Source organism: Mastigoproctus giganteus, chromosome 12 (genome assembly GCF_048544385.1).
Source record: "Mastigoproctus giganteus isolate SK-2022 chromosome 12, ASM4854438v1, whole genome shotgun sequence".
Classification (NCBI taxonomy): domain Eukaryota; kingdom Metazoa; phylum Arthropoda; class Arachnida; order Uropygi; family Thelyphonidae; genus Mastigoproctus; species Mastigoproctus giganteus.
In genome coordinates this window covers 14,156,451-14,183,697 of record NC_143586.1, presented here as the reverse complement: position 1 = coordinate 14,183,697, position 27,247 = coordinate 14,156,451, and the positions used below count along the sequence as shown (strand labels likewise).

Below are 27,247 nucleotides of genomic sequence, written 5' to 3'. Positions count from 1 at the left end.
AACCAATCGAAGAGGCACTCCTGAAACCCCGTAAGGACTTTTCTAGGTGGTATAAGTTAGATACGTTGTGGATGACAAGTATCTAACTTATCTCCCCACCACGAGCCTGTGCCCAACACTGTTACATAGGTTTTACGAACTTATACTTTGGCATAATTTCACTCTATTATTATTATTATTATTATTATTATTATTATTATTATTTATCTTTTATCATTTATTGTAATGTAATGATTATTTATCATTTATTGTAAACGAATTCTCTTAATAAATAAAAATTATTATTATTATTATTATTATTATTATTATTATTATTATTAGCAATATGATGCAAGGAAGCCTCAGGCTTATGCTGCACTAGCCAAAAAAATTTACCGAGTCAACCTAAGAGAGAGAGAGAGAGAGAGAGAGAGAGAGAGAGAGAGAGGGGGGGGAATCACCAAGGGAAGGACGATGATATCCAGCTCAGGAAATCTGGTTATATGCATTAAAAAACAGGTCAAATATGCACTAAAATATCTAAAATATGTATATTTTAGTATTTCTTTGCATTCAACGTATTAAAGTGATAAAACCGTTTATGAAAAGTTTTCTCTTTCAAACACACCCCTGGAATAATTTTTGTTACTGTACACAATAACATATTCTTAAAGTGGGCGATTGTAAATTTTCAGTGTTTCTCGTCCAAGATCATTTTATACGCAAAGAATAACCTTTCTATTTCCATGGAAGTGAATGGACTGTATTTAAAAATATGAAGCCTGTATTTGAAGTGGAGGTTTATTTCCTTTCCCATTTATAAATTCGTCTATTTTGCTTTAAAGGATGAAATCCTGAGTTCCTTTTTAAAACAATATTGTATTGTACAACTAGGTAAACAGCTAAAATAGGATGGGATGAACAATAAATGCATTGAAGCCAAACAGTGCCAGTGGCCACCGAATGTGTATATTATTATTATTATTATTATTATTATGAAGATGAAGTAAAATAAAATAAGATAAAAAAATTATTATTAAAAGGAAGAAAAAAAAAGTAATGATTGTAAATATAAAATAAAATCATAAATAAAATAAAATAAGATAAATAAAAAAAAAACCGGCTAAAGAAAATAGAAGGAAAGCAAAATAAAAATGATAAAATGATTTTAAAAAATAAAAATAATTAATTTAAATAATAATAATAAAAATAAAAAATACATAAACAAATAAAAAAATAATAAAAATAATAATAAAAAAAATAAAAAATATATAAATACATTTTTAAAAAAATAATAAAAATATATAAATAAATCATAAATAATAATAATAATAATAAAATAAAAGTGAATTCTCAATGATTGCACAAATCCCGCACCCACTGGAGGCGGTACAATACCAATGGGTGCCAGCAATAATCCAGTTGCCCAGGCCTGAGGGGATAAAAGTAAAAAAAAAAAAAAAAAAACTGGATCAATATAGGGTGGATCTTCAAAGAGATGATCTTCTAAGAGTCATTCAAAATGACAATATTTTAGTTTTGCAAGACACCACTCACTGTTGAGGCTGACGACATTATTGAAGGTACTAGAGGACCACAGGAGTTGGAGGTGAAGCTGACGTGGGATTGGCCAACAGAAGTTTTCTTCTAGCAAATAAATCAGAATCAAATTGTTGTAGTATTCCAAGGTGTGAGGCATATTCTGCTAGATGTTTTTCGTTGCCAGGTGAGAAGGCGTTTATAAAGTCATGTAGGGATTTCCGTAGGTCAGTGCACACAGGGCAGTGATATAGCAAGTGGTTCCAGTCTTCCAGTTGGAGACAAAGGCAAGAATCGGTATTGCTTATTCTGAATGATAGAGTTTGCAGTTAAAAGAGCCATATCCGGTTATGATAAATGATGTGTAGAGGATTGGAAACAACCATACGGAATTTTTCTTGTTGGCAGTAAAGGAGACATCTGGTATAAATTTAGATGTAGTTCTGACTTTAGGGATTGTATCCGAATGATCTTGCCAAATTTTTATTAAAGTTTTTATTAAAATTTATTTTATTATTTTTTTCAGCTTTGGTACCTGCAAGTACATCATTCTGTATTAAGGAGAATTCCATGGAGGTCTGATGTATTGGAGTGTAGCAGAAGGCACGACGTAAAATGTGCAAGTCCAGAGGAAGTAGTCCAGCTATGACCTGCAGGCCTCAGTTGAGACAGTCCTGGAGTCATGGAGCATTGTAAGAATCACGGATCTTTACAAGGAGAGTAGTTTTGATTTCAGTTTGACGTTCTTAATTCTGTCATAACAAACCGGAGCAGCATAGGCTGCAATAAGTATAAATACTGCCTTGTAATATAAGAAAAGAACTCTACATCCAACCCCCAGTCAGTTCTCGTAATCCTAACAATAGCCATAGCAAATTCCTTGATTTTATCTATTAGGTGGTTTACATGGAGACTAAAATTGAGTCTATCAGCAATGATCATACCAAAATGTTTTAAGAGCTTGACATATCGTATTTGCTTGTTAGCTATTTTCAAGATAGGAGGACGATGGATACTTAGTTGACCTTTAATGATCATGAGCCGGGTTTTGGATGGAGTTTGTTGACAGTTGCCCATTTAATGAGATCCTTTAAGACCGGAGAAGCTCTTTCTTGAATTTGTTGCTTGCTATAAGCTTGCTTTCTTGCATTATGTGTCTTCACTAATGCTAATCTTCAGATGGAGGACAGCAGAGTGATACCAAATAGAAAGCATGAGAAAGTGATGAAATTTGTACACATGTAGCATTTAGAATACACAGGGAAGAAATAACTGTTATGTCAAGTTAATAGGAAATGCCACTATTACAAATTTTAGATGTTATGCATCAGCATGTATAATCTGGGCAGAGGTTAGGAAAAGCATTAGTTTTGAGTTGTGTCCATGGGGGCTTCTGGAAAAATAGGGTTCTTGTAAGCAGAGCAGGTCATAGGAATTCTTAGTGATGGCAAGTCTGTCTTCATCTGTGACATTCCTGGAGCGATGAGCATTCAGTTGCAGTACAGTGATATCCATGGTTAGGGAAAGTTGCATTAAGGGCATAGGTCTGGTTGATGTTACTCATTTATGGTTCTTGCTTTGCCTGCTCCAATGCTCTAATATTCTGGACACGAAGTGTTTTTTACAGAATGATTGTAATCCTTATGACGCCTCTTGCAGTTGATGGATTTTGGTCTATTCTGTTTTTGAGGACAATCTGCGTATGCATGTCATCCCATGGCACAATGACCAAACGACACTACTTTTTGATTACAGTTGTGGGATGAATGGCCAAGAGCCAGACATCTAAATCATTTGTTAACTATTGTAAACCGACGGTATTTATGGCGTTGCTACCCAAAATAAAGTCTGTCCTATTCAAAAAGACATTTTAGAGATTTTACAGGAAAACCAATGATCCAATTTGTTGAGTTGCCTTTAAATCCTGTATTAAACCTGAGATTGATGGATTCTTTGACTTCATCAAATTTGAAGCCCAAATTCTGTAGGTTTTTTTGATATATGTCAGATATGATATGATCTTTTGATAATTCTTTTGGAGCATCATACACAAGTATCGTGGGATCATTCATCTTTGACTTGGCTGTAGAGAGACCTTGTTTGATAATTGGCTCAGAAGATGCAATCTTGTTTAGATCACCAGAGCTAGTAGTTTCCAGCAGTGCCGTGCCGAGCCATTTCAGTACATGAGGCAAAACTGAAAAATTGCGCCCTACTGTTAATCATGGCAACGTTAGCAATTATTTAATCTTTCCTTTGTGGCAAGAACCTCGTTTGCCTCACTCTTGGCACGGCTCTGGTTTTCAGAACAATGCCTTTATTCTTAATTGTGCTTAAAGATCTTATTTTAACATTTCTGTACTCTTCTCTCAGTGTGTTTGAAACTGTGTTTTTGATTTCATTACTTGATCCCATTTTGCATTTATTTATGGACGTATGATCAATACATTTTGTTTTGGAGTTGTCTGGGAAGTTTGATGCTGTTCATTTAATCTAGGTTGTCTTACAATATAGTTATCTCCTGCAAGTTGTGGGGAAGCAATAGAGTTAGAGTAAATTTTGGACTTCACAGTTTTCAATCCCTGTTGCAAAGTGGTGGCATATGTCTTCTTAGAGGAGTCCGATAGGACTTGAAAATGGTATTTTTGGTAGTGAACTTGTTTTTTGAGTTCTTCTGCGCTTACTTTTAATTCCTCTTTTTCTATGATGAGAGTTGTTTTTATTGCTTCCATTTCAGTCCATTTATCCATAATAAAGTTTATGGCAGACATTGTTATGTTATTTGCCTCATGGGTGATATAGGCCACCATGCCACATTTAAGCTGTAATGTCACTTCATTTATAGATGTTAAGTAGTCAGTTGTATCCTCTTTATTAATGTAATTGTTATTTTTGGTTATTGTATCTTCTGCTTTGCTACTGCAGATGTGCACCTGGCTGGAGTCATCAACAGCACACAGATGCTGTAGCAGTTGGGAGCATACTTATGTTTCATTTGCTAGTTGGGTTTGCCTCTCTTTCTTGATCAATAATTTCCCTCAGCTGTTCTAGTTCTGGGAATTCCTGATGATCCAACCTGTCAACCTGCACCATCGGTCTTCTCTTATCTGTGCATCTATTGCCCAAGGCCCTGCACTTTGTGCGTTCCCTTTTGGTTTTTGTTCTAGGTGTGGTTTTCAGAAGAGAGTTGGATAATAGTTGGACCCATGGCTTACTTTTAGCGCTGCGGTAATTGGTTATTGTTTATGTTCTTTGAAATTCCTCAAAATCGGATGAAAACTGATGCAATTTCAAGGACAAGTCTTTTTTATCATCAATTTTGATGGTGCGGTCCTAGAAGGGTATAGTTAGTCTTAATGGAAAAAGGAGATCAAACTGATACTGGTAGGTTTATTTCTTATCCAGAAAAGTAGTTGGATGAAGGTGAAGGATAAACTAAATCTCCTCTTGGAGGTGGTTGCTGCAACATAGATACTGAAAAATTTTGCCTCCAATTTTTGTCAATAAATTTGTTTCTATGGAAAATGGGATCCTGTCACAGGTAACCAATGATACTGATTCTTTTGAGACCTGTGCTAAGTCTGTGGGTGGTGTAGTTACAGAGAATCAGCAGTTGTATATGTCACTCTACCACATAGGAACAGTGCTGGGATTGGTGTGCCTAATCTTTTTGAGAGAAAATTCAATGAAAAATCTCTTCGGTGCATATAAGGCACTGGGAGCGTATATTTATATGCTGCTCATCCTGTTGGGATGGTTATTTCTTTCCCAACAGCTGCCAGTGAAAAGCTATAGTTCAATTAATATGTGGAAAGCCCCTTTTCCAGGGTAGTGATTAGGGTCCATGGTGTAATTTTGAGAGTAAGGCAGATTGATACAAATAAGGATGCTTTTATCTTAAGGGAAGGCGTGATGGATGTTTTGAGGTGCTTATTTTTGGAATCCGTTGGGTAGTTGATTAATTATTTGAGTTTGAAGGCGATTACTAACCTGCATATACTTAGCATGGGGACGGGGGGGGGAAAGAATTTTTTGGGAATACTGATGATTCCGATTCAGAGAAGCGATTTCAGCAGCTGATGCTGGTTTCGCTGGCGTTCATTGATGATTTGTCTCGACGGGGTAATAGGTCTTGGAAGTTACGATATCGTAACACTATCCAATATGGCAGAGAACAAAGGCGGTATGCCTCAAGAAATACTGTCAAATTAATTTGTGAAAATGGTCTGAAAAGAAAGTCCACAGTCTTTTCGGTCAAGGAGAGCACACAGCCCAGTAAATAAATCCGGAAATCAAAACGGCAGATGATCGAGTGTGACGATACAGCCTCTCTAGTGTCAATCCTATGGTTGACCATTGGTCACTACCATAGGGACAACGTTAGGTTCGATATAGGAATTTCCAGCATTCCCCATGAGATAGACACTTGAAATTTTACTTACATGTGCTTCGAATAATTTTATTTAGAAACACTACTTGGCGCTATCTGGAAACTCGATGGTCCGAAATTCTTGATCATTAATGCGGAGCATTGAAATAGGCAGCCACCATTAGTGTAAATCTGTGCTTTATATGTTTTACTTTTATAGTCTGTGGATATATTCCTCCTATTTTCGTTTATTAAGAAGGATCGCCGTTAATAGAATTAAAATTCAATTCGTAAACGTGATCACAATGCCCGGTGCTTACTACATGTCGTATAATGAACGGGATTTTGTCATGTAGTGTCGATAGTAAAGCTGGGGTCCACTTAGTGAGCGTTGTAAGGGGTATAGCTCACTGCACGTACAATGCATCCGCGGATTGACAAAAATTGTCATGAAAAAAAGACACTAAATGATTTACCCCATCACCATTGTACCAGGCACGTGCGATGCATAACCCAATCAGTACCCCTACTGATTGCGTCATGATATTTCTTTTGCCATCCTCCACTGTATTAAAGAAAAAATTTTGACTGAAAAAAATTTATAATTCAACACGTTGAAGACAAATAGTGAGCGTTGTAAGGCGTATAGAGCACGGATACGTGCAACGCGACCACCGAAACCACCTTCATTGAGTACAAGGGAGAGAGATCTAAGTTAATTTGGCAGCGGAAAAAATTACACGTGAAATGGAGTTGAACAAAAAAGCTGGAGAAGAGCCTTACATCTCCCCAGAAATGTTAGAAGTGAATTTGGAAGGAGTCATGGAAGTTGATGCTGTGAATGAAAACGATAAAGAGTCCTCGAAGCCCAGTCGTAAACGGAAAGCGAAGAAGTCAAAACCGATTGCCAGAAGTACGCCATCAAATCGCTCAACACGTAATACACAGCAAGAACTGCAACTGGATCTTAAGAAAACCAAAGCATCCACGCAAAGTTTAACGTACATTCCAGGATAATGATTTCGGTTGAGTCTGCTCCATGTGTGAACGGCTTTGGTTCAAGAACGAGGTGACGATTTTAGTAGCTCGCAGTCACTCTCTTCTTCATACAGCTGTTGTTGTTGTTGTTTGTTTATTTGGTTTTTAGGAGCATTAGCAACTAAGGCCATATTGCTCCGTTCATACAGCATTTCCAAATGAGGATGTAAGTCAAATGTCGGCCTGTAACAGCTTTCGTGGCTCTCTCAAGAACAAAGTGATTCCGGCTCTATCTTAGTCAAATGGTATTAAATGTCGTTCGATTCCACAGCACTTGACGAAACTAGATTTGATAACGGAACATCTCGATCTCCGATATTCCCATTCAAGCAGATTCGTTTGTGGCATTCATACGGGATCCTCGGTCAAGTGATAAATGTTCGCCTAAAGAAGTTTCACTTAACTTCCGCTATGCGTGCTTAGCACAATCACAAACACACATTTTTTTTTTGTCAAAATGTTGACTTTTTAAAAATTTCACGTTTTTTTTTTTTTAAATTTGATTTGTATTTTATTTTCATTGGAATACAATGTATAATATATCTGATAGGAAACAACAATAATCACAATAGCAGACTTAAATAAATAAATTAATAATATTGATATATGACTAATGATAATAATAATATTCTGCGTACGCCAGCCTATTTTTTTCATAGATTTTCTATAACTTCCTGCAAACTATAATTTGATTCGATTTTGCGAACTCATTCTTTTTACGTCTTTCTCTTCGTGCCATGCACTTTTCGTGTGACGTCAGAGAAAGCGGCGTCATAAAGACTTTAGGAAGTACATTTTGGAATTAAATTCTCATACACATAATTAATGCTTTAATGTATGATTAAATATTAATTTATGATTATCACTTAAACTTAGTCAAAATTTATTTATTTTAATAAAATTTCTGAATAAGTAGTGAACCCATAATTGCAGTTAGAAGTAAAATTCCATTCCTGTATAACCGCCATTTTGTGTTGCATTGGTTTCAGCGCTTCCTAAGAATAGAAATTGTGCATTTTAAATAATTTACTCCTTAAATTTTACATAATGGCATTCAGAGGTAGACCAAGTCGTCGAGGGTAAGTATTTTGTAACAGCGCTTCATATTCTAATCTTTAATGACATGTTAGAACTGGAGAGCTAATAAAGTACTTCAACATTATTGAATACTAAGTGTCAAGGTATTTTCAGATGATTATAAGGAAATGATATCGAAATATATTAATAGAATTTCGCAATGCAGATGATTTGGTGTTAGTATTAGAAATATGTTGCGAGGAAGAGAAAGCAAGACATTACCACAAAAAAAACCAAAAAAAAAAACCATTTACTCCTTCCTTCCAATACTTTGTTCATACTTCCAATCTGTATTACCCACCTCCACAACACTATGTGGAAGTTTATTCCTACCATTGATTACATTTTGGTAGAATTCAAATTTCTATATGAATAGTACCCATTGTTTTCTAGTGTAAATTTATGCAGCCCTGTGTGTTTCATTTCAGAAAGAATAAAGATGTATTTAGCCCATTTGAAGCTGTATACACTTCAGCTGGGTCATATGCATTAGTGACCAGAGATTTTATTATACAGACCCTAGTCTTCCTTAGTAAGAATATCCTTGCTTCCCACCTTCCCCAACCAATCTTCTTGCTCACCTCTGCAACTTCGGGCCCATTGTTATTTTTAGTATTTAAAGGCATATCAGGCTTATGTCTAAGTTTTCAAACAAGATTGGTGGAGTGGTTAATGAGTAATCAGGGTATGTTACTGCAACAAGAACTGGGACAATTAGGCAGATGACTGAGAAGTGTGGCGCCTCCGTAGCCAGGTGGGCAGGAGCAGCAGTGCATAGCACACACTTCTTGATTAGACCGGGGTTCGAGCCCGTGACCACCAAATACAGAGGATGCGGAAAGATCAGGGAATGACCACCGCATATCCCCGGAGCAATATGGCCTTAGTTGCTAATGCTCGTAAAAACCAAATAACAACAACAACAGCTGAGAAGTGGCAATGAAATTTCTCTTATCTCCAGAACACCCGAGGCACTGCATTGTGTGAAGTCATCTAGTAAGGTACAGCCAGAAAAGCAGGGGTTTGGGGGTGCAGCCCCTGAAAAAAAAAAAAAAAAAAAAAAAAAGAGCATTTCTCTTGACATGCATGAGCAATTCGCATTGTTAATGCACATGAAATCATCTAGTAATATACTAGTGTTAGTTGTTTAACACCAGACACAACTAGTTTTAGTTGTTCAAAAAAATTACATTTCTATTCACCAATTTTTTACTCCCTATTGTCAGTTCTTTTTCTTCACTTCAGCTCAGACATATTGTGATGTCACATGACATCCCCCAGTAATGTGCAGGCAAGGGGGAAAGTGGGTAAGCAGTTAGTGGGGTGCCTTCACCAGTCAATCATTGCCTTCTTCCTCGATTTCTTTCCAAAGTAGGTGGGGGGGGGGTGTAGTCATGTTCTGGAGCATAACCTGAAATTTAACATTGATAACTTTAAGGTATTGCATATGGGCAACAGCAATCCCAGATTAATATACCGTGTGGTACCACACTCGGGATAGTGGAGAATGAAAAAAGACATGAGGATAATTGTAGTGAGGTATGAAGTTCTCTGAGCAATGCAAACAGGCTGCAAGGACAGTCCGTGTTTTTCTCAGTCAAATACAGGAAATTTATCATCAGGAATAAGGAGGTGATTATCATGTTGTACCCAGTACTGCCATAAATACTGCCACAAAAGTAAGACTCCCGTAAAAATAGAAAATGATATCACAGAGCTGTGGGTTTTGCATAGTGTGTAGTATTAATATATGGTTTTCTTTAACAGGTATCATCAACTAGTAAAGAAAGCGAGTGAGAATGGAATGGGAAGATAAAGAAAACAGGACTACTGTCATAGGTCTCCATAAGGCAGGACATGATGCACATACAATATTCAAACTTCTGAAACCACTTGGAATAAGCCGAAGCTTTGTCTACATGGCAATTTATAGGTACAATGAACAACAGAGAATTGATGACAGGCCACAGTCCCGCTGCCCAAGAACTGTGAGGAGCCCTTCAGCTATCAAGGCGGTGGAGAACAGAATTCATAGGAATCTCCTACAAAAACAGAAAATCACGTCCAGAGAAATGGAAATATCACCAAGATCAATGTCATGCATAATTAAAACTGATCTAGGGATGAGTGCCTACTGCAGGAAAACAGGACAGTTCCTAACTCCAGCTCTGGAATGTAGGCAAAAAAGATTAGAAGGCACTGCAGTGTCAGTACGCGAATAGTAAGTATCGACAGATACTCTTCACAGATGAAAAGATTTTTACTATTGAGGAGATTTATGACTGTCAAAATGACAACATGAATGCCCATAGTTCTGCAGAGACATATCAGACTGTTAAAAGGTTTGAAAGGGGTCATCATCCAGCATCAGTGATGGTTTGGTGGGTAGACTCCTATGGTGTAACAAAGATGCATTTTTGTGTTCAGGGGTGAAAACCAGTGCAAGGATTTACCTGAATGATATTCTGGATCCACATGTGAGACCTCTCAATCAAACTTTCTTCAATGGTCAGCACTGGGATCTTTCAACAGGACTCAGCGCCTGCCCACAAGGCAAAGATCACCCAAACATGGCTGACAGAGAATGTGCCTGAGTTCATCAAGCATGACAAATGGCCTCCTGCCAGCCTAGATCTTAATCCACTTGATTACTGTTTGTGGGCTATTTTGGAAGGAATGATCTATGGTAAAAGACATGCCACATTGGAGAGCCTGAAGAGATCACTGGAGCATCCTGTGGCACAATTTCCTGCTGGATGTTGTGTGTACTTCTATTGATGAATGGCCGGAATGTTTGAGGTCTTGTGTAAAAACAAGGGGAGGGCACTTTGAATGAGCATTGTGTTGCTTCATTTGTTGGGTTTTCCAGAATAAACCCCCAGTTTTGAGTTCTCGTGTCTTTATTTTGTGGCTACATGCAGTAACTTGTGTGACAGTATTTATGGCAGTACTGTGTATAAGGCAGAAGTTAGGCCACATCTTGATACTGCATACAGGTGTGGAAGCCTCATTTTAGAGGGATTTGGATCTGTTGGAATTGTTGCGGAGAATATGGGGAACAAAAGTGAGGGAAATAAAAGGGTATTCTTACCAGGAAAGACTTTGCTTCTGCTAATTGCAGCATCTAACATGCTAATTGCATGCTTCTCCTAATTGCAGCATCTAGCAAAGGCAGCTTCAAGGAGATGTTATTGAGATGTTTAAGGGTTTGAATGGATTAAGTAAGCTAAATGATGATGGCATCTTTTCACTTGCTCGAACAACATGGAGGGGCATAAGTTTAAATTGAGAACGGATGGTGTAGGATAGATGTCTGCAAATTTGCTTTTAGCCAGCAGGTAGGTGATTTCTTGAAAAGAATTTTGTTCTGGTGCTGAGGAATTTGCCAGTTTAAATGAATTTAAAGGGGAAATGGGCAAATGGGTCTGTTAAGGGGAGGGCTTGTCTGACCAATTTGATTGGATACTATAACGTGGTCACAAAGGATACAATAACATGCAAAAAATAATTTTGATATCATATACTTGGATTTCAGGAAAGCTTTTGATACTGTTGCACGTGGAAGACTACTGTACAAATTAGAGCAGTATGGCATTAATGGCAAGTTGCTACAATGGATAAAAGGATGGTTGAGTGGGAGAAGACAGTTGTAATCAATGGATGCTGCTCTTTGTGGACTAAGGTTATTAGTGGTGTCCCCCAGGGTTTGGTGTTGGGCCCATTGTTGTTTTGTATGTTCATCAGTGATGTTGATGAAGATATATCAGGCTTAATGTCAAAGTCTGCAGATGATACAAAGGTTGGCAGGGTTGTTAATAACAGTAATGACAGCATGCTGCTGCAACAGGATCTGTAAATGTTGGGCAGATTGGCTGCAAAGTGGCAACTGAAGTTTAACATTGAGTACTGCATATGGGTAGCAGTAACCCCAGAGAAATCTACCAACTGGGTGGTGTTACACTCAGAATAGTGGAGAATGAAAGAGACCTGGGGGTAATTGTGCAGTCAGATATGAAGTTTTCTGAGCAGTGCAGACAGGCTGAGTAGGTCATGGGGTCTTGTCAATGATATACAGGAATTTGCTAGCAGGGATATGAGGTGATTATCCCTTTGTATAAGGGAGTGATCAGGCCACACCTAGAATACTGCATACAGGTCTCAAAGCCTCATTTTAGGAAGGATGTAGAGTTGCTAGAACGAGTACAGAGAAGGGCACTAAGACTGGTGAGGGGAACAAAGGTGTGCCCTTACGAAGAAAGTAGTAGTAGTGGCATGTGATGCAAGAAAGCAAGTGTATGAGCTTATGCAGCATCAGCCAAAAAAAAAAAAAAAACATCCCCTCCAAATGCCTGTCCAGTTCCTCCTTAAATTTATTTAACCTATCAACTTCCACAACGACAGATGGAAGTTTGCTCCAGCAATTAACCACCTGTTGGCTAAAGGCAAATTTCTGCACATCCATTCTACATCTGTCTTTTCTTAATTTGAATTTATGCCCCCTTAGGTTCGTAATCTGAACAAGTGGAAGGATCCCATCAGAATTCAGCGTGCCCAACCCATTCAAGGCCTTATACACCTCAATCAGATCACCGTGCAGGTGCCTAGTCTCCAGCCACTGCAATTTGCAGAACTTTAGCCTCTCTTGGTAAGAGGATCCCTTCATTCCCCTCACCAATCTTGTTGCCCTTCTCTGTACATGCTCAAGCAAATCTACATCCTTCCTAAAATGAGGCTTAAGTTCTGCAAATTGCAGCATCTGGAGATAGGCATCTGCCAGGTGAGGTGTATAAAGCCTTGAATGGATTGGGCAGGCTCATTGCTGATGGGATTCTTCCTCTTGCTCAAATTACAAACCTGAGGGGGCATAAACTGAAATTGAGGAAAGACAGTTATCGAATAGATTTGCAGAAATTGGTCTTTAGCCAGCGGTTAGTTGATTGCTGGAAGAAACTTCCATCTGTCATTGTGGAAGTTGATAGCTGAAATAAATTCAAGGAAGAAGTGGACAAACTTTTGGAGCAAATGAATGGGTGAAATGGGAAGTTTTTTTTTTTTTTTTTTTTTGCTGATGCTGTATAAGCTTGCTTTCTTTGATCATATGCCTGTGCTAATGCTAAAAATAAAATTGAGTTTGTGAAGTTTGTGCCACACTCCATTCAAACAGTTCATTGACACTTCTTCCCAAGCTGCTTGATATTATTAATGCCTAATGCCCTTCAAAATGTCAAATGACAGCCAATAATCCTTGATAGTGTTGTCTGACCTGTCCAACACTCACCATTTTCATGACTGTTTGGCAGAGGCTTTAAAGGTTGCTATTAGCCCCTGGTCAATTGGGTACAAAACTGAAGTGGTGTTTGGTGGCATGTAAATAACACTGAGGTCCGGAGATGTTCTGACTACAGCAAGGTTTTCAGGATGGCCAGGGGCATTGTCCAAGAGCCTTGGCTGGTAACTAATTCTCCTGACAAAAATGGAGCACAGTAGGGCAAAACTAGTTTGTGTACCAATCCAAGATTTCTTCTGTCACTCAAGCCTTCTTGTTCCATTTCCAGTAGACTGGAAACATGACTGATCAGACCCTTGATATACGTGGGTGTCTCTGAATGGTACACCAATATTGGTTTTAATTTTAATGTGCCAGAGACATTTGCACCCAGCAGAAGTGTTAACCTATCTTTTGCTGCCTTGAAACCTGGTGCAGGCTGCTCTAAATGGTCAGTCAAGATTCGTGATGGCAATTTCTTCCAATAAAGCCAGGTCACGGCAACATTAAAAATGAGATGAGGAGGATAATTACGCTCCTCTACAATGGCTTAACTCTTTAGGAAATGCTGCAGCTGCCTCAGCATCTGCACTTGCCATCTTGCCACTTAATTTCACACAGCGGCAATTACTTCTGGATTTAAATTGCATGAACCATCCCTTGCTACCTAAAAATGTCTCATCATCACCCTCTTTTTTTCTTAAATTCTTAAAAAATTGACTGAGATGATCGACTCAGATTAAGTCATTAAAAATTGACTTAGATTAAGTCATTCACCACCCACAATGACAATAATTATTCCATTTTTTATAAAAGTTTACGTCTGCTATAACTCACTTGCGTTGCACTTACTGTCATAGCATGTTGCATTGACTGTTTTATTTTATTTGCATTTTTCATTATGGCACTCGCAGTCGACGGAGGCAATTTCATACTTCTGCACACATAGGATGTGTCTGACCATCTTTCATTCTGCGAATTACCTCTATTTTTTTTTTCAATGTGATAGATCTACGTTACTTTTTAGTGACATTTTCACATTCACTTAGTTTTACGGCACTTCTCTTACTAGAAGGTCGTGACATGGTGGCTCTTATTTTATTAATTTAATCAACGATTTTTAATTAAAACTCAAATTGACACTGTAGAATAGTGGCCCAACAAGCGAATTAAGTGTTCCTATCCTCCTATCTTCAGCCACCTCATCCCTGATTGGCTTAGATGATAATAACTCTTATCTCTGATTGACTGTGCTCTTTCTTTACATCATATCCAGAGATTATAGTTGTACATCTTTGAAATTTTTTGTAGTTTTTGATTTTTTAGTCTTCTGGTTTCAAACCAATTGTTATTATGAATCGCTGCAAAACAAACTGTCGTAAACCAAGGGCTACCTGTACTTTGCATTTGTCAATGTTAAACTTCAGTTGCCACCTCTCTTCCTAACTTTTGTTGATCCTGTTTCTTGCATCAGCATACCACCATTACTTTCATCAACAACCCTACCAAACTTTGTATCAACTTGGACATTAAGCCTGATATACCTTCATCAGTATCAATGATAAATACAGAAAACAGTGGGCCAACACCGAACCCTGTGGACTCCACGAAGAGCAGTGTCCATTGATTTCCGCTGTCTTCTCCCACTCAACCATCCCTTTATCCATAGCAGTAACTTGCCCTTAATGCCATACCACTCTAATTTGTACAGCAGTCTTTTATGTGCAACAGTATCAAATGCTTTCCTAAAATCCAAGTATATGATATCAAAATTAGTTTTTGCATCCAGTTCCTTTGTGGCCACATCATAGTAACCAATCAGATTGGTCGACAAGATTTCCCCTTAACAAATGCATGCTGTGTCTGAAGTCTTGTCTAAATGATCCTACATGAAAGAAAGGAGGCAGAGTTTTTTTTTTTTTTTTTTTTTTTGCACCTGCCAAAAAAAAATATCCACTTATATCTTTCTATGTGCCAAGAAATAACAAATATACAGGTCCTGTTTTTAAACTTTAAAGCATGCTCTCTACCTCATTACCTTGATATATAATTTTTTTGGATGATCTACAGCAGGCAAAGGTTCCCAAACTTTTATACATTGAGTACCCTTAAAAGTTTTCGTAAATTTCCTGCGCCTCCCCCCCAAATTTGCAGAATGAAAATAAACAGATTTAACTTAAAATTTAGCTATGAATATACATAGTCATCCTCTGATTTGTGCAGTTTTTATTGCATGGTTTTGCTATTGCGCGATCAGGTATTTACTAGTTTGGGGGGATACAAAGACTAATAGTTTAACAGTAACCGCAGGCAGAGGTGAAGGTGATTCTTGCACAACTTCTATTAGAATAAGAAGCCACCTGGAGCGAGGGGTGTTGGGGGTTTCAGGGACGGATGGCAGTCATCATGGAATAGTTGGGTATATGGGATGTGTTAGGGTAACAAGGAATAGGCATAGGAGCATGTATACCAATGCTAGAAGTATAGTAAATAAATTTGATGAATTTGAAGTGTTGGTCAAAACATCAAAGGCGGATATTGTTGGGATAGCAGAGACGTGGTGTCACAAAGATATAAGGAATGCAGAACTGGAATTTGGGGAGTACAATGTGTACAGAAAGGATAGACAGGACAGAAAGGGAGGGGGTGTTATGCTGTTAATTAAGAAAAACATAAAATCAAAGGAAGTGCACCCAGTTAATATAGATGAACAGTGCTCTGTTGAGTCAGTTTGGTGTGAGATAAGCACTGCGAAAGGAAAAATAAGAGTAGGAGTGTGTTATAGGCCTAATGACTTGAATGAGTACAATGAACAATTGTACAGAGAAATAGAGTGGGCCAGTAAATCAGAATGTCTTATAATGAGGGATTTTAACTTCCCAGATATTGACTGGAACTTGTGGGTTGGTCACTCACACACTAGTCAGACTTTTGTGGAGTTATTGGATGATTGTTTTCTGCAGCAGCATGTTCGAGAGGCAACCAGAGAAAGTAACACTCTTGATCTGGTTATCAGCAGTGATCATTCGTGTATTAAGAATTTGCAGATAAAGGAACCACTAGGTGGCAGTGATCACAGTGTGCTGAAGTGGGATTTACTCAAAGAGGTAACTACCGTCAGGGGTAAAGGAAAGGGTTTTTGCTTCCATAAAGGGGAGTACAGTGGTCTCAGACAGTTTTTAAATTCTGTACAGTGGGATCAACTGACGATGTTACAAACAGTAAATTCTAAGTGGGAAGCATTCAAAGAATTAATCGTGGAAGCGACTAGACTTTATATACCGATTAAGAAATATCGTTCAAGGTTTAGGCCTAAATGGTTATCAAATGAACTAATGAGACTCGTGACAGAGAAGAAAAATGCTTGGGATGCATATAAATTATCAGGTGACGCAGAAGCCTGTGGCAGATATAAGCTAGTCTGTAATCAGGTCACAAAGGAGGTTCGGCAGGCGAAGGCGGATTACGAGAAATCTTTGGCAAAAGATGCTAAGAATAACAGCAAGGATTTCTTTACTTATATAAACTCTAAAAGGAAGGGGATGAATATGATTGGTCCACTTGACATCGATGGTTCGACTGTTGATGATCCTGCTCAGATAGCAAACAAACTGAATGAGTATTTTGCATCTACATTCACACGTGAGGAATTATTACAATTTGAAAATGGAAGAAGGTTATCAAATTGTAGCAGTGTGCTTAATGATTTTGTAATAACTGAGAACGAAGTGGAGGAGAAATTGTTGAAGTTAAACATAAGAAAGGCACATGGGGTGGATGGGATCTATCCAGTTATTTTAAAGGAGGCGGCAAAGCAACTAAGCAAACCCTTAGCCATAATTATGAGAGCATCCTTGGACTCAGGGGAGGTTCCCACGGACTGGAGATGTGCAAATGTGTCCCCAATTCACAAAGGTGGATCGAAGGGTGACACGAGTAATTACAGACCAGTTAGTTTAACTTCTGTTCCGGGTAAAATAATGGAGTCGCTGGTTAAAGATGCATTGCAGGATCATCTAGACAAGACTGCATCAATAATTCAAACACAGCATGGGTTTGTTAAGGGAAAGTCTTGTCTGACAAATTTGATTGGTTATTATGATGTGGTCACAAAGGAACTGGATGCAAAAAATAATTTTGATATCATATACTTGGATTTCAGGAAAGCTTTTGACACTGTTGCGCATGGAAGACTACTGTACAAATTGGAGCAGAATGGTATTAAGGGTAAGTTGCTACAATGGATAAAAGGATGGTTAAGTGGGAGAAGACAGAGGGTGGTAATCAATGGGTGCTGCTCTTCGTGGACTAATGTTATTAGTGGAGTCCCACAGGGTTCGGTGTTGGGTCCACTGTTGTTTTGTGTATTTATCAATGATATTGATGAAGGTATATCAGGCTTAATGTCGAAGTTTGCAGATGACACAAAGGTTGGCAGGGTTGTTAATGACAGTAATGGCAGTGTGCTACTGCAACAGGATCTAGATAATTTGGGCAGATGGGCTAAGAAGTGGCAACTGAAGTTCAACCTTGACAAATGCAAAGTACTGCATATGGGTAGAAGTAACCCCAGAGAAACGTACCAACTGTGTGGTACTACACTTAAGGTGGTAGAAAATGAAAAAGATTTGGGAGTAATTGTGCAGTCAGATATGAAGTTTTCTGAGCAGTGCAGACAGGTGCTAGGGCGGGTCATGGGGTTTTGTCAATGATATATAGGAATTTTGCTAGCAGGGAAAAGGAGGTGATTGTCCCTCTGTATAAGGCAATGGTCAGGCCACGCCTTGAGTACTGCGTACAGGTCTGGAGGCCTCATTTTAGGAAGGATGTAGATTTGCTTGAGCGTGTACAGAGAAGAGCAACACGATTGGTGAGGGGAATGAAGGGATCCTCTTACCAAGAGAGGCTTAAGTTCTGCAAATTGCAGTGGCTGGAGACTAGGCACCTGCGCGGTGATCTGATTGAGGTCTATAAGGCCTTGAATGGGTTGAGCACGCTGAATTCTGATGGGATCCTTCCACTTGTTCAGATTACCAACCTACGGGGACATAAGTTCAAATTAAGAAAGGACAGATGTAGAATAGATGTGCGGAAATTTGCCTTTAGCCAGCGGGTGGTTAATTGCTGGAACAAACTTCCATCTGTCGTTGTAGAAGTTGATAGGTTAAATAAATTTAAGGAGGAACTGGACAGGCATTTGGAGGGAATGGTGTGATTTTTTTTTTTTTTTTTTTGGCTGATGCTGCATAAGCTCCTACACTTGCTTTCTTGCATCATGTGCCACTACTACTACTACTACTACTACCAAAATTTTAGATTGCATGTCGAGTTTCACTACCCACGCAATTTTTGTTTACGAATCTTCAAAAATAGGAAAGAGGAGGAGATTTTGAAAATTTATTTATGATTTTTATACATGATTGAAGAAAACATTTCACCATAACTTAAAATCCCACAGAATTCAAGCTGTTGGTATTACTACCCATTTATAATTAGATTGCACTAACAGAAAATGTCCAATAAACCGGAAAGTGCAAATTGTTTTATGGTTGTGACCTCCAGAAATGTGCTTTAGAAAAATATCACAAAGGCATTCAAAACTGGTTCTTATAACCAAACATAGCAATAAATGGTGGTGTTTGTCCAGTTATTTTTGAAACAACAGCCTAATTTTGGAACCCCCTTCATCAATTATCCTACGTTAGCTTAGGATAATTGATGAAGGGGGTTCTTTTCATCAGAATCAGAATCTTTTTCTGGCTCGCGCAACGTAAAGTGTTTTAATCGATAAGCGCATTGCTTTTACTGATTTAACATTTCTTGTCTATATAAAGTGTGTTTAATTATGCCTAAAATAAAGAAAGCTACAACAAAAAAAAATAAATAAATAAATAATTTAGAGGGAAAATTAAAAATTGTTAAGGAGTTAGAAAATGGCAAAAAGGTTGTGACATTGGCCAAGAAATACAGCATAGATGTATATATCTTTTCGACGAATTAGGGAAAATTCTGAGAAAATTAAAAGTTCAGTTATCTGTTCTACATCATTGGCTGCAAAAAAGCACTGCAAAAGTGAGAAATCCTATCATATAGAAAACTTAAAAATTACTTTCTTTCTGAATAGAAGATCTTAATCAAAAAAGAATGCATCTTAGTTCAGATATTATTTGTGCCAAAGCTCTACAAATTTTTAATTTCTTACAAGAAGAAGAAGCTGGTCCATCCAATGCAAATCTCTTTCAAGCCAGTAAGGGTTGGTTTGAAAGTTTTAGTTTTAAAAAACGTCAGTCTTCACAATCTAAAATTAATGGACGAAGCAGCCAGTGCAGATATGGAAACTCTCCTTTGTATCCGAAAATTTTAAAGGATGTTATTACATCTGAAGGCTATCTAGCAAGTCAAGTGTTTAATGCTGATAAGACCAGTTTATTTTGGAACCGTATGCCAAGCCAGACATTCATTTCAAAAGGAGAGAAAACACCCCAGGTTTCCAATCTGCCAAAGATGGGTTAACACTTTTGTTATGTGGAAATGCAGAGGGTGACTTAAGTGTAAACTGCTTCTAATTTATACATCAGAAAATCCTCGTACTTTTAAAGGAATATCAAAAAGCTCCTTACTAGTTCATTGGAAATTGAGCAGAAAGCCTGGATGACAGCTAAAATCTTCGAGGATTCGTTTTTAAATTGCTTTTACATCAGAACAAAAAAAGATATGCCTGAAGAAGAACATAGCATTCAAAATCTTGCTCATTCTTGACAATGCGCTCAGTCATCCTGCACATTTGTCTGATCTGCACCCAAATGTGAAAGTTACCCTTTTTCCAGCGAATAGAAGTTCGTTAATTCAGCTCATGGCCCAAGGTGTTATAGCTTACTTCAAACTTGATTACCTAAGATCTTTTTTACAATTGGTAGAAGCTACTAATGGAATAGGCAGTCCTTCAGTTTGAGATGATTGGCAAAATTATAACATTCTTGTTGCTCTAAAAAATATTGAATTTGCTTGGGGTGAAGTTAAGAACTCAACAATGAATGCAGTGTGGAAAAAGCTGTGGCCACAAACTGCACTAAAGAAGCCATCATCGAAATGCCAGAGGTAGTTGAGATTGTGAGAATTGGCAAAATGATTAGTGGAGAGGGATTTGAAGAACTGGAACCAGCAGATATCACAGAGGTCCTTGCATCTCATAGAGAACAATTATCATGGAAGATATTTTTTCGCAATGTGAAGAAGATAACAAAAATGATAAAAATGAAGAAGATGCACACAAAAATTTGGCCGCGAAGAGACTAGCTGAGTTTTTAAGACTTGCAAATCAGCTTAGCCAAGAAGCTCTGGATATGGATCCTAATTTGGAGAGGAGTTTAAATTTTTGCAGAACTTGATCATTAGCTTTAGTTCCTTATGAAGAAATTTATGGAGAAAAACAGTGCTTCTAAGCAAACAATTTTAACAAATTTTTTTCTAAAAGTGCCGGATACTGTTGCAAGTTTATCACAGCAAAATACAACGAAGAAGCAATGACTTTAGATTAAAAATCTAGAGGTAACTATTAGCAAAGTTAATTTTATTGACATGTTTCTAGTTTTTTTTCTTACCGAAAGAAGACAATTTTTTTTAAATTTAATTTATGTACAATGTGTATAGAAAGGACAGACAGCATAAGAAGAGAGCAGGGGTTAAGCTGTTAGTTAGGAAACATAAAATGTAAGACAGTTTAGTGTGACATAAGCACTGGGAAAGCAAAAATGAAAGTAGGTGTGTCTTATAGGGCTAATGACTGATGAGTACAACGAACAACTGTACAGAGAAATAGATCAAGTCACTAAATCAGAATGTCTTATAATGGGAGTTTTTAACTTTCCAGTTATTGACTGGAACTTGTGTATGGTCATTCGCACACTAGCAAGACTTTTATGGATTTATTGGATGACTGTTTTCTGCAGCAGCACATATGAGAGGCAAACACAGGGAGCAGTATTTTTAGTTTGATTATCAGCAGTGATTTTTTTTTTTTTTATGTGAACCCCAAACACGAGAGGTATTAGAACCTATAGTACTTAGTACCGTGCTTGGGTTGGAGGTTGAGAAGATGAAAGAAGATATTTGTTGACACTGGACTTGAACTTCTGTAGACTGTAATTTTCAGGAAATACGTATGAAGGAAGGTTGTTCCAGAAAACGGCAGTTGAATGAATAAATGAGGAAGATGAAAAGTTGGTTCTGTGGGTTTGAAGTTGGACAGTAAATGGATGTTGGCTGGTGGTGGCACACGTTCGGACTGTTTTGAAAGAGAGAGCGGGAATCATAGAAGCCAATTCAGAAGAACAGTGCCCATAGAAGTATCTGTAGAAGAGGCATGCAGCAGAAACAGTGCATCTATGAGAAAGCGAGTGGAGAGACTCTGTTAGAGATGAATCATTAATTAACCTAACTGCCCTCTTCTGAATGGAATCTAGAAGCCTGAGAGAGGTTTTGGGGGCACTACCCCAGATGTGGGAACAATATTCCATGGCAGGGCGGATTTACGATTTATACAGAGTGAGAAGCTGTTTGGAAGAAAAGTAACGCCGAGGGCGAAAGAGAAAACCAAGTTTTTTAGATGCAGAGGAAGCAATATTTGTAATGTGCTTGTGCCAAGAGAGATTATAAGTCAGGGTAATCCCCAAAAGAGACATATCATTTTGCCTAGAAATCGGAGTGTCACTAAAGATAAGCATAGGAGCAGAAGAATCCTTTTTGCGAGATATAAGACAAGACTGAGTTTTAGAAGGGTTGAAATCAACTAAGTTGTCTTTGCCCCACTGGAGAATTACCTGAAGATCGGCATTTAAGGAATTGGTAGCAGATTTTCGAGAAGTTGGAGCTGATTGAGCAGGACAAGGTTTCTCAAAATGGAAAGTTGAATGCAATGTGCTATCATTGGCAAAACAATGGATAGGATTTCCAGTCAATGGAAGAAGGTCATTGATATACAAGAGGAAAAGAGTGGGGGAAAGAACTGAACCTTGGGGGACACCGGCATTAGTGGAGAAGTTAGAAGACAGAGAGCCATCACCCTCAGTAAGCGATCAGAGAGAAAACTGGATAACCAATTACTAAAAAGTTGTCAAAACCATAAGATGGAAGCTTGTTTAGAAGACCTTTATGCCAAACACGATCAAAAGCCTTTGAGATATCAAGAGCAACTACTTGTGTTTCACCGAACCTTTCCATTGAATTAGTCCATAAATGGGTAACGTAAGCCAGAATATCACCAGTGGATCGACACTGACGGAATCCATACTGGCGAATCATTGATCAGACGGAAGGTTTCTAGGTAGTTTAAGAGTTGGCGGTTAATTGATTTCTCCATTACTTTAGAAAGAGTAGAAGTAATTGCAATGGGACAATAATTGGATGGGAGGGATTTGTCACCCTTTTTAGGAACTGGCTGAATATGAGCAAATTTCCAAGCAGAAGGAACACCTTTGGAATAAGAAAGTGAAAAAAGGTGGCAAAGAACAGGAGCACAGGTTTTGAGAACAAGTGGAGAAATACCATCAGGACCTGGAGCTTTCTTAGCATCAAGATTCGTCAAAATCCTTCTGACATCCTTTTGACAGAACACCACAGGAGGCATTGAATGGAGTGTGTTGGGAATGGTGGGAGGTGTTTTACCAAGATCATTAATACATGAGCTGGAAGAAAAATGGGATGCTAGCAGGTCAGCTTTATCCTTGGCTGAAGTGACAACAGAACCATCTGGTTTGGACAGAGGTGGGAGCAGAGATGGGCAAAAGTTGCGGCCAATAGCTTTGGCAAGAGACCAGAATGCTCGGCTACCATTAGGGCAAGAAGCAAGTTTTCTACTCTTAGCCTGTTCAAACTCTAGTTTGGACTGATTAATAACTGCTTTACAATTGTTGCGAGCTTTGGTGTAGGCAGAAAATGAATCTGAAGAAATAGAAACAAGCCAATTACGATATCAACATTCTTTTCTTGAACAGCCTTAGCACATTTATTGGAAAACCAAGGTTTAGATAAAGGACGAGATTTTAAAGTGGAGTGAGGGATAAAGGATTCCATTCCTGCAAGAATAATTTCACTGACACGATCTGAGCAAACGTTGACATTAGATGTTTTGAAACAGTAATCCGACCAAGGAAAAGAAGAAAAGAAGTCTCGCAGGTCATCCCATTTTGCATTCTTGTAATGCCAAACAACACGAGGTTGGGAATAGCCATGAGATAAAGGTTCCATTGGACAAGAGACAATCACCAAGTTGTGATCTGAAGTGCCTAAAGGACCTCTCACTTCGACCGTGTACTTAGAAGGGTTGTTTGTGAGAAAAAGATCAAGCGTATTTGCTGTATGATTAGGATTGTCCGGTATTCTCATAGGTAAATGAACAATCTGTGCTAGGTCATTAGTAATTGCAAAAGCCTCAGCATCTCGACCTGCTGGGTCGGTGTGACTAGAAAACGGAAGCCAGCTGGAGTTGTGAACATTAAAATCACCAAGGAAAATTACCTCATTGTTAAGAAAGTTGGACTGGAGAAAGTCAAGTTGCAAAGAGAGGAAGTCAAAGAGCTCCAAGTGATTAGTGGAGCTGGGAGAACTGTAGAGACAACAGATGAATTTGACACAATGAGGTAGAGAGTTTTAAGCCAGAGAAGATCAAAGAGAGGAGATTCCAAATTGCCAAATCTCTGACAGGGAATATCAGAACGGACATATGCACAAGTACCACCCTTGAGGGGAAAGGAATCATACAGCGAATAATTTGGACATCTGAGATGAGCAGTAGTTGAATCAACCGATAACTGAGATTCTGTCAGAAAAAGTATATGCAATGTGATTATTCATGTATTAAGAATTTGCAGATAAAGGAACCATTAGGTGGTAGTGATCACAGTATACTGAAGTGGGATTTATTCAAAGATGTAACTACTATCAGAGATAAAGGGAAGAGCATTTGCTTTCATAAAGGAGACTGGTGGTCTCAGACAGTTTTTAAATTCAAGGAATTAATCTTAGAAGCACTAGGCTTTTTATACCAACTGGGAAATACTGTTCAGGACTAAATGGATGTCAGATGAACTAATGAGACTCCTGGCAGAGAAGAAAAATGCTTGGGAGGCATACAAATTATCAGGTGACACAGAAGCTTGTGGTAGATATAAGCTAGTCTGTAATCAAGTCACAAAGGAAGTTAGGGAAGCTAAAGCAGATTATGAGAAATCTTTGGCAAATCATGCAAAGAAAAACAGCAAAGATTTCTTTACTTATGTAAACTCTAGAAGGGAGGGGATGAATCATATTAGTCCACTTGATGTCAATTGTTTCACTGTTGAAGATCCTGCTCAGATAGCTGACAAACTGAATGAGTATTTTGCATCTACATTCACATATCAGAAGTTATTCAGGGAGGGGAATGCCAGAAGTTTTTTCAAACTCTGGCAGGGAATTAAATGATTTTGTAATAACTGAGAGGAAAGTGGAGGAGTAATTGTTGAAGTTAAGCATAAGAAAGACACCCGGAGGGGATGGGATCTATCCATTATGTTAAGGGAGGCAGCAAAAGAAGTAAGCAAACCCTTAGCCAAAATTATGAGCGCTTCCTTGGATTCCGGGGAGGTCTCCACGACTGGAAATGTGTAAATGTATCCCTAATTCACAAAGGGGGGGGGATTAAAGGGTCCAATAATTATAGACTTGTTAGTTTAACTTCTATTCTAGGGAAAATAATGGCGTCACTGGTTAAAGAAGTAATGCAGGATCATCTAGACAAGACTGCAGTTATAGTTCAGACACAGCATGGATTTAAGGGAAAATCTTGGCTGACCAATTTGATTGGATACCACAATGTGGTCCAAAGGAATAGATGCAAAAACTAATTTTGATATCATATACTTGGATTTCAGGAAAGCTTTTGATTCTGTTGCACGTAAAAAGGACTGCTGTACAAATTGGCATTATGGGCAAGTTGGTAGTGGGAGAAGACATTCAGTGATAATATACAGACACTGCTCTTCATGAACTGTTATTAGTGGAGTCCAACAGGGTTCAGCGTTGGGACAATTATTATTTTCTATATATAAAGGGTACTAGGAAAGTTTTGCAATATGATGAATCACAGGAAGCTGCTTGTTGCTGCATGTTGAGACATGTTCATACGTGCATAGTAGCCGCCGCGCCAAGTCGATGGGCTCAGTTATTCATTAGTAGTGAGAGTGTAAAGTGCTTGCGATGGCATCGTGGTCACGAAATGAGATAAGGACAGTTTTGCGGTATAATTTCGTGCGTGGTTTAACCATAGACCAGTGCTTAGAAGAAATGACTCTTGCACTAGATGATGATTGTCCACATCGTACAACGATATTCAGGTGGTATAGAGAATTCCAAAGGGGAAATTTCACTCTGGAGGATTCTGAGAGGCCGGGAAGGCCACGAACGTCAGTTACGGAGGAAAACGTTACTGCTGTGAGGAAAATGCTTGACGAAAACAGGCGAGTGACCTACCAACAGATAGAGGATACTTTGGGCCTAAATGCACCAGCAATTCGCTCGATTCTGCAAGATCATTTGCACGTGAAGAAACTTTGTTCTCTCTGGGTGCCGCATCAACTGACTGAAGAGCAGATGACACGACGTGTGACTTGGTGCGGGGAGATGTTAAAAAAGTTTGATAAGGGACAATCTCGGTATGTGAACAACATCGTGACAGGTGACGAGACTTGGCTGTACTATTACGATCTGCCGGCCAAGGCTCAAAACGAAGTTTGGGTCTTTGATAATGACGACACACCCGTAATTGTCAGAAAATCCCAATCTGTAAAGAAGAAAATGATAGCTGTATTTTTCAAATCGAGTGGAATTGTGGAACGTGTCGTTTTGGACACGCAGAAGACAGTCACAGCTAAGTGGTATACTGAACAATGCCTGCCTAAAGTCATTGGATCTATGAAGAACCTGCGGCCAAAGTCAAGAATGGACACCTGGTACCTCCATCACGATAATGCTGCAGCTCACCGCGCCAAAGCCTGCACCGAATATTTGACCACGACAGGACTGAAACTTCTCGAGCACCCTCCCTACAGCACAGACCTTGCTCCCTGCGACTTTGCACTGTTCCCGCATGTGAAAATGAAGCTAAAAGGGAGGCGGTTTTCCAGTGATGAGGACCTTCTACTGGCTTGGGACAACGAGCGTGCTTTACTCCCTAGTGAAACTTGGCAGAACTGGTTTAAAGATTGGTTTCGGAGGATGGAGAGGTGTATTGAATGTAGAGGAAATTACTTTGAAAAAATTAAATAAACAAAGCTGTATTGCAAAACTTTCCTAGTACCCTTTGTATATATCAAGACATTGATAAAGATTTATGAGGCTTAATGTCCAATTTGCAGTGGTACAAAACTTGGCAGGGTTGTTAATGACAGTAATGACTGTATGCTACTACAAGAGGATCTAGAAAAGTTGGAGTGAGAGGCGGCAACTGAAATTTAACAAATGCAAAGTACTTCATATGGGTAGCAATAACTCCAGAGTAAGGTACCAATTGTAAGGTACTACACCCAGGTTAGTGGAGAATGAAAAAGATCAGGGGTGTAATCGTGCAGTCAGATATGAAATTCTCTGACATTGCAGATGGGCTGCCAGAGCAGGTCATGGAATCTTGTCAATGATATATCGGAATTTCGCTAGCAGGGATAAGGAGGTGATTATCCTCTTGTATAAGGCAGTGGTCAGGCCACACCTCGAGTACTGGGCATACAGGTCTCGAGGCCTTGTTTTAGAAAGGATGTAGAGTTGCTAGAAAGAGTTCAGAGAAGGGCAACAAGATTGGTGAGACGAACAAAAGGGTGCTCTTACACAGAAAGGCTTAAGGTCTGCAAATTGCAGCATTTGGAGACTAGGCACCTGTGAGGTGATCTGATTGAGGTGTAGAAGGCTTTGAATGGTTTGAAAGGCTCAATGATGATGGATTCTTCCCC

At 38.6% G+C, this 27,247-nt stretch overlaps 1 protein-coding gene across 2 annotated transcripts in view; it reads left to right on the top strand.

Moving 5' to 3' along the window:
- Positions 1-7,689: 7,689 nt before the first annotated feature.
- Positions 7,690-27,247, top strand: part of LOC150076718 (putative ATP-dependent RNA helicase DDX17) — a 244,366-nt gene continuing 224,808 nt past the window's right edge. Inside the window, exon 1 of one of the 2 annotated variants that reach the window (XM_090385599.1) lies at positions 7,690-8,004. In XM_090385599.1, coding sequence (XP_090241725.1) covers positions 7,973-8,004 — 32 coding nt within the window. In that variant the 5' untranslated portion in view covers positions 7,690-7,972. The remainder of the gene's footprint in view (positions 8,005-27,247) is intronic. The other variant, XM_090385598.1, reaches the window with a different exon arrangement.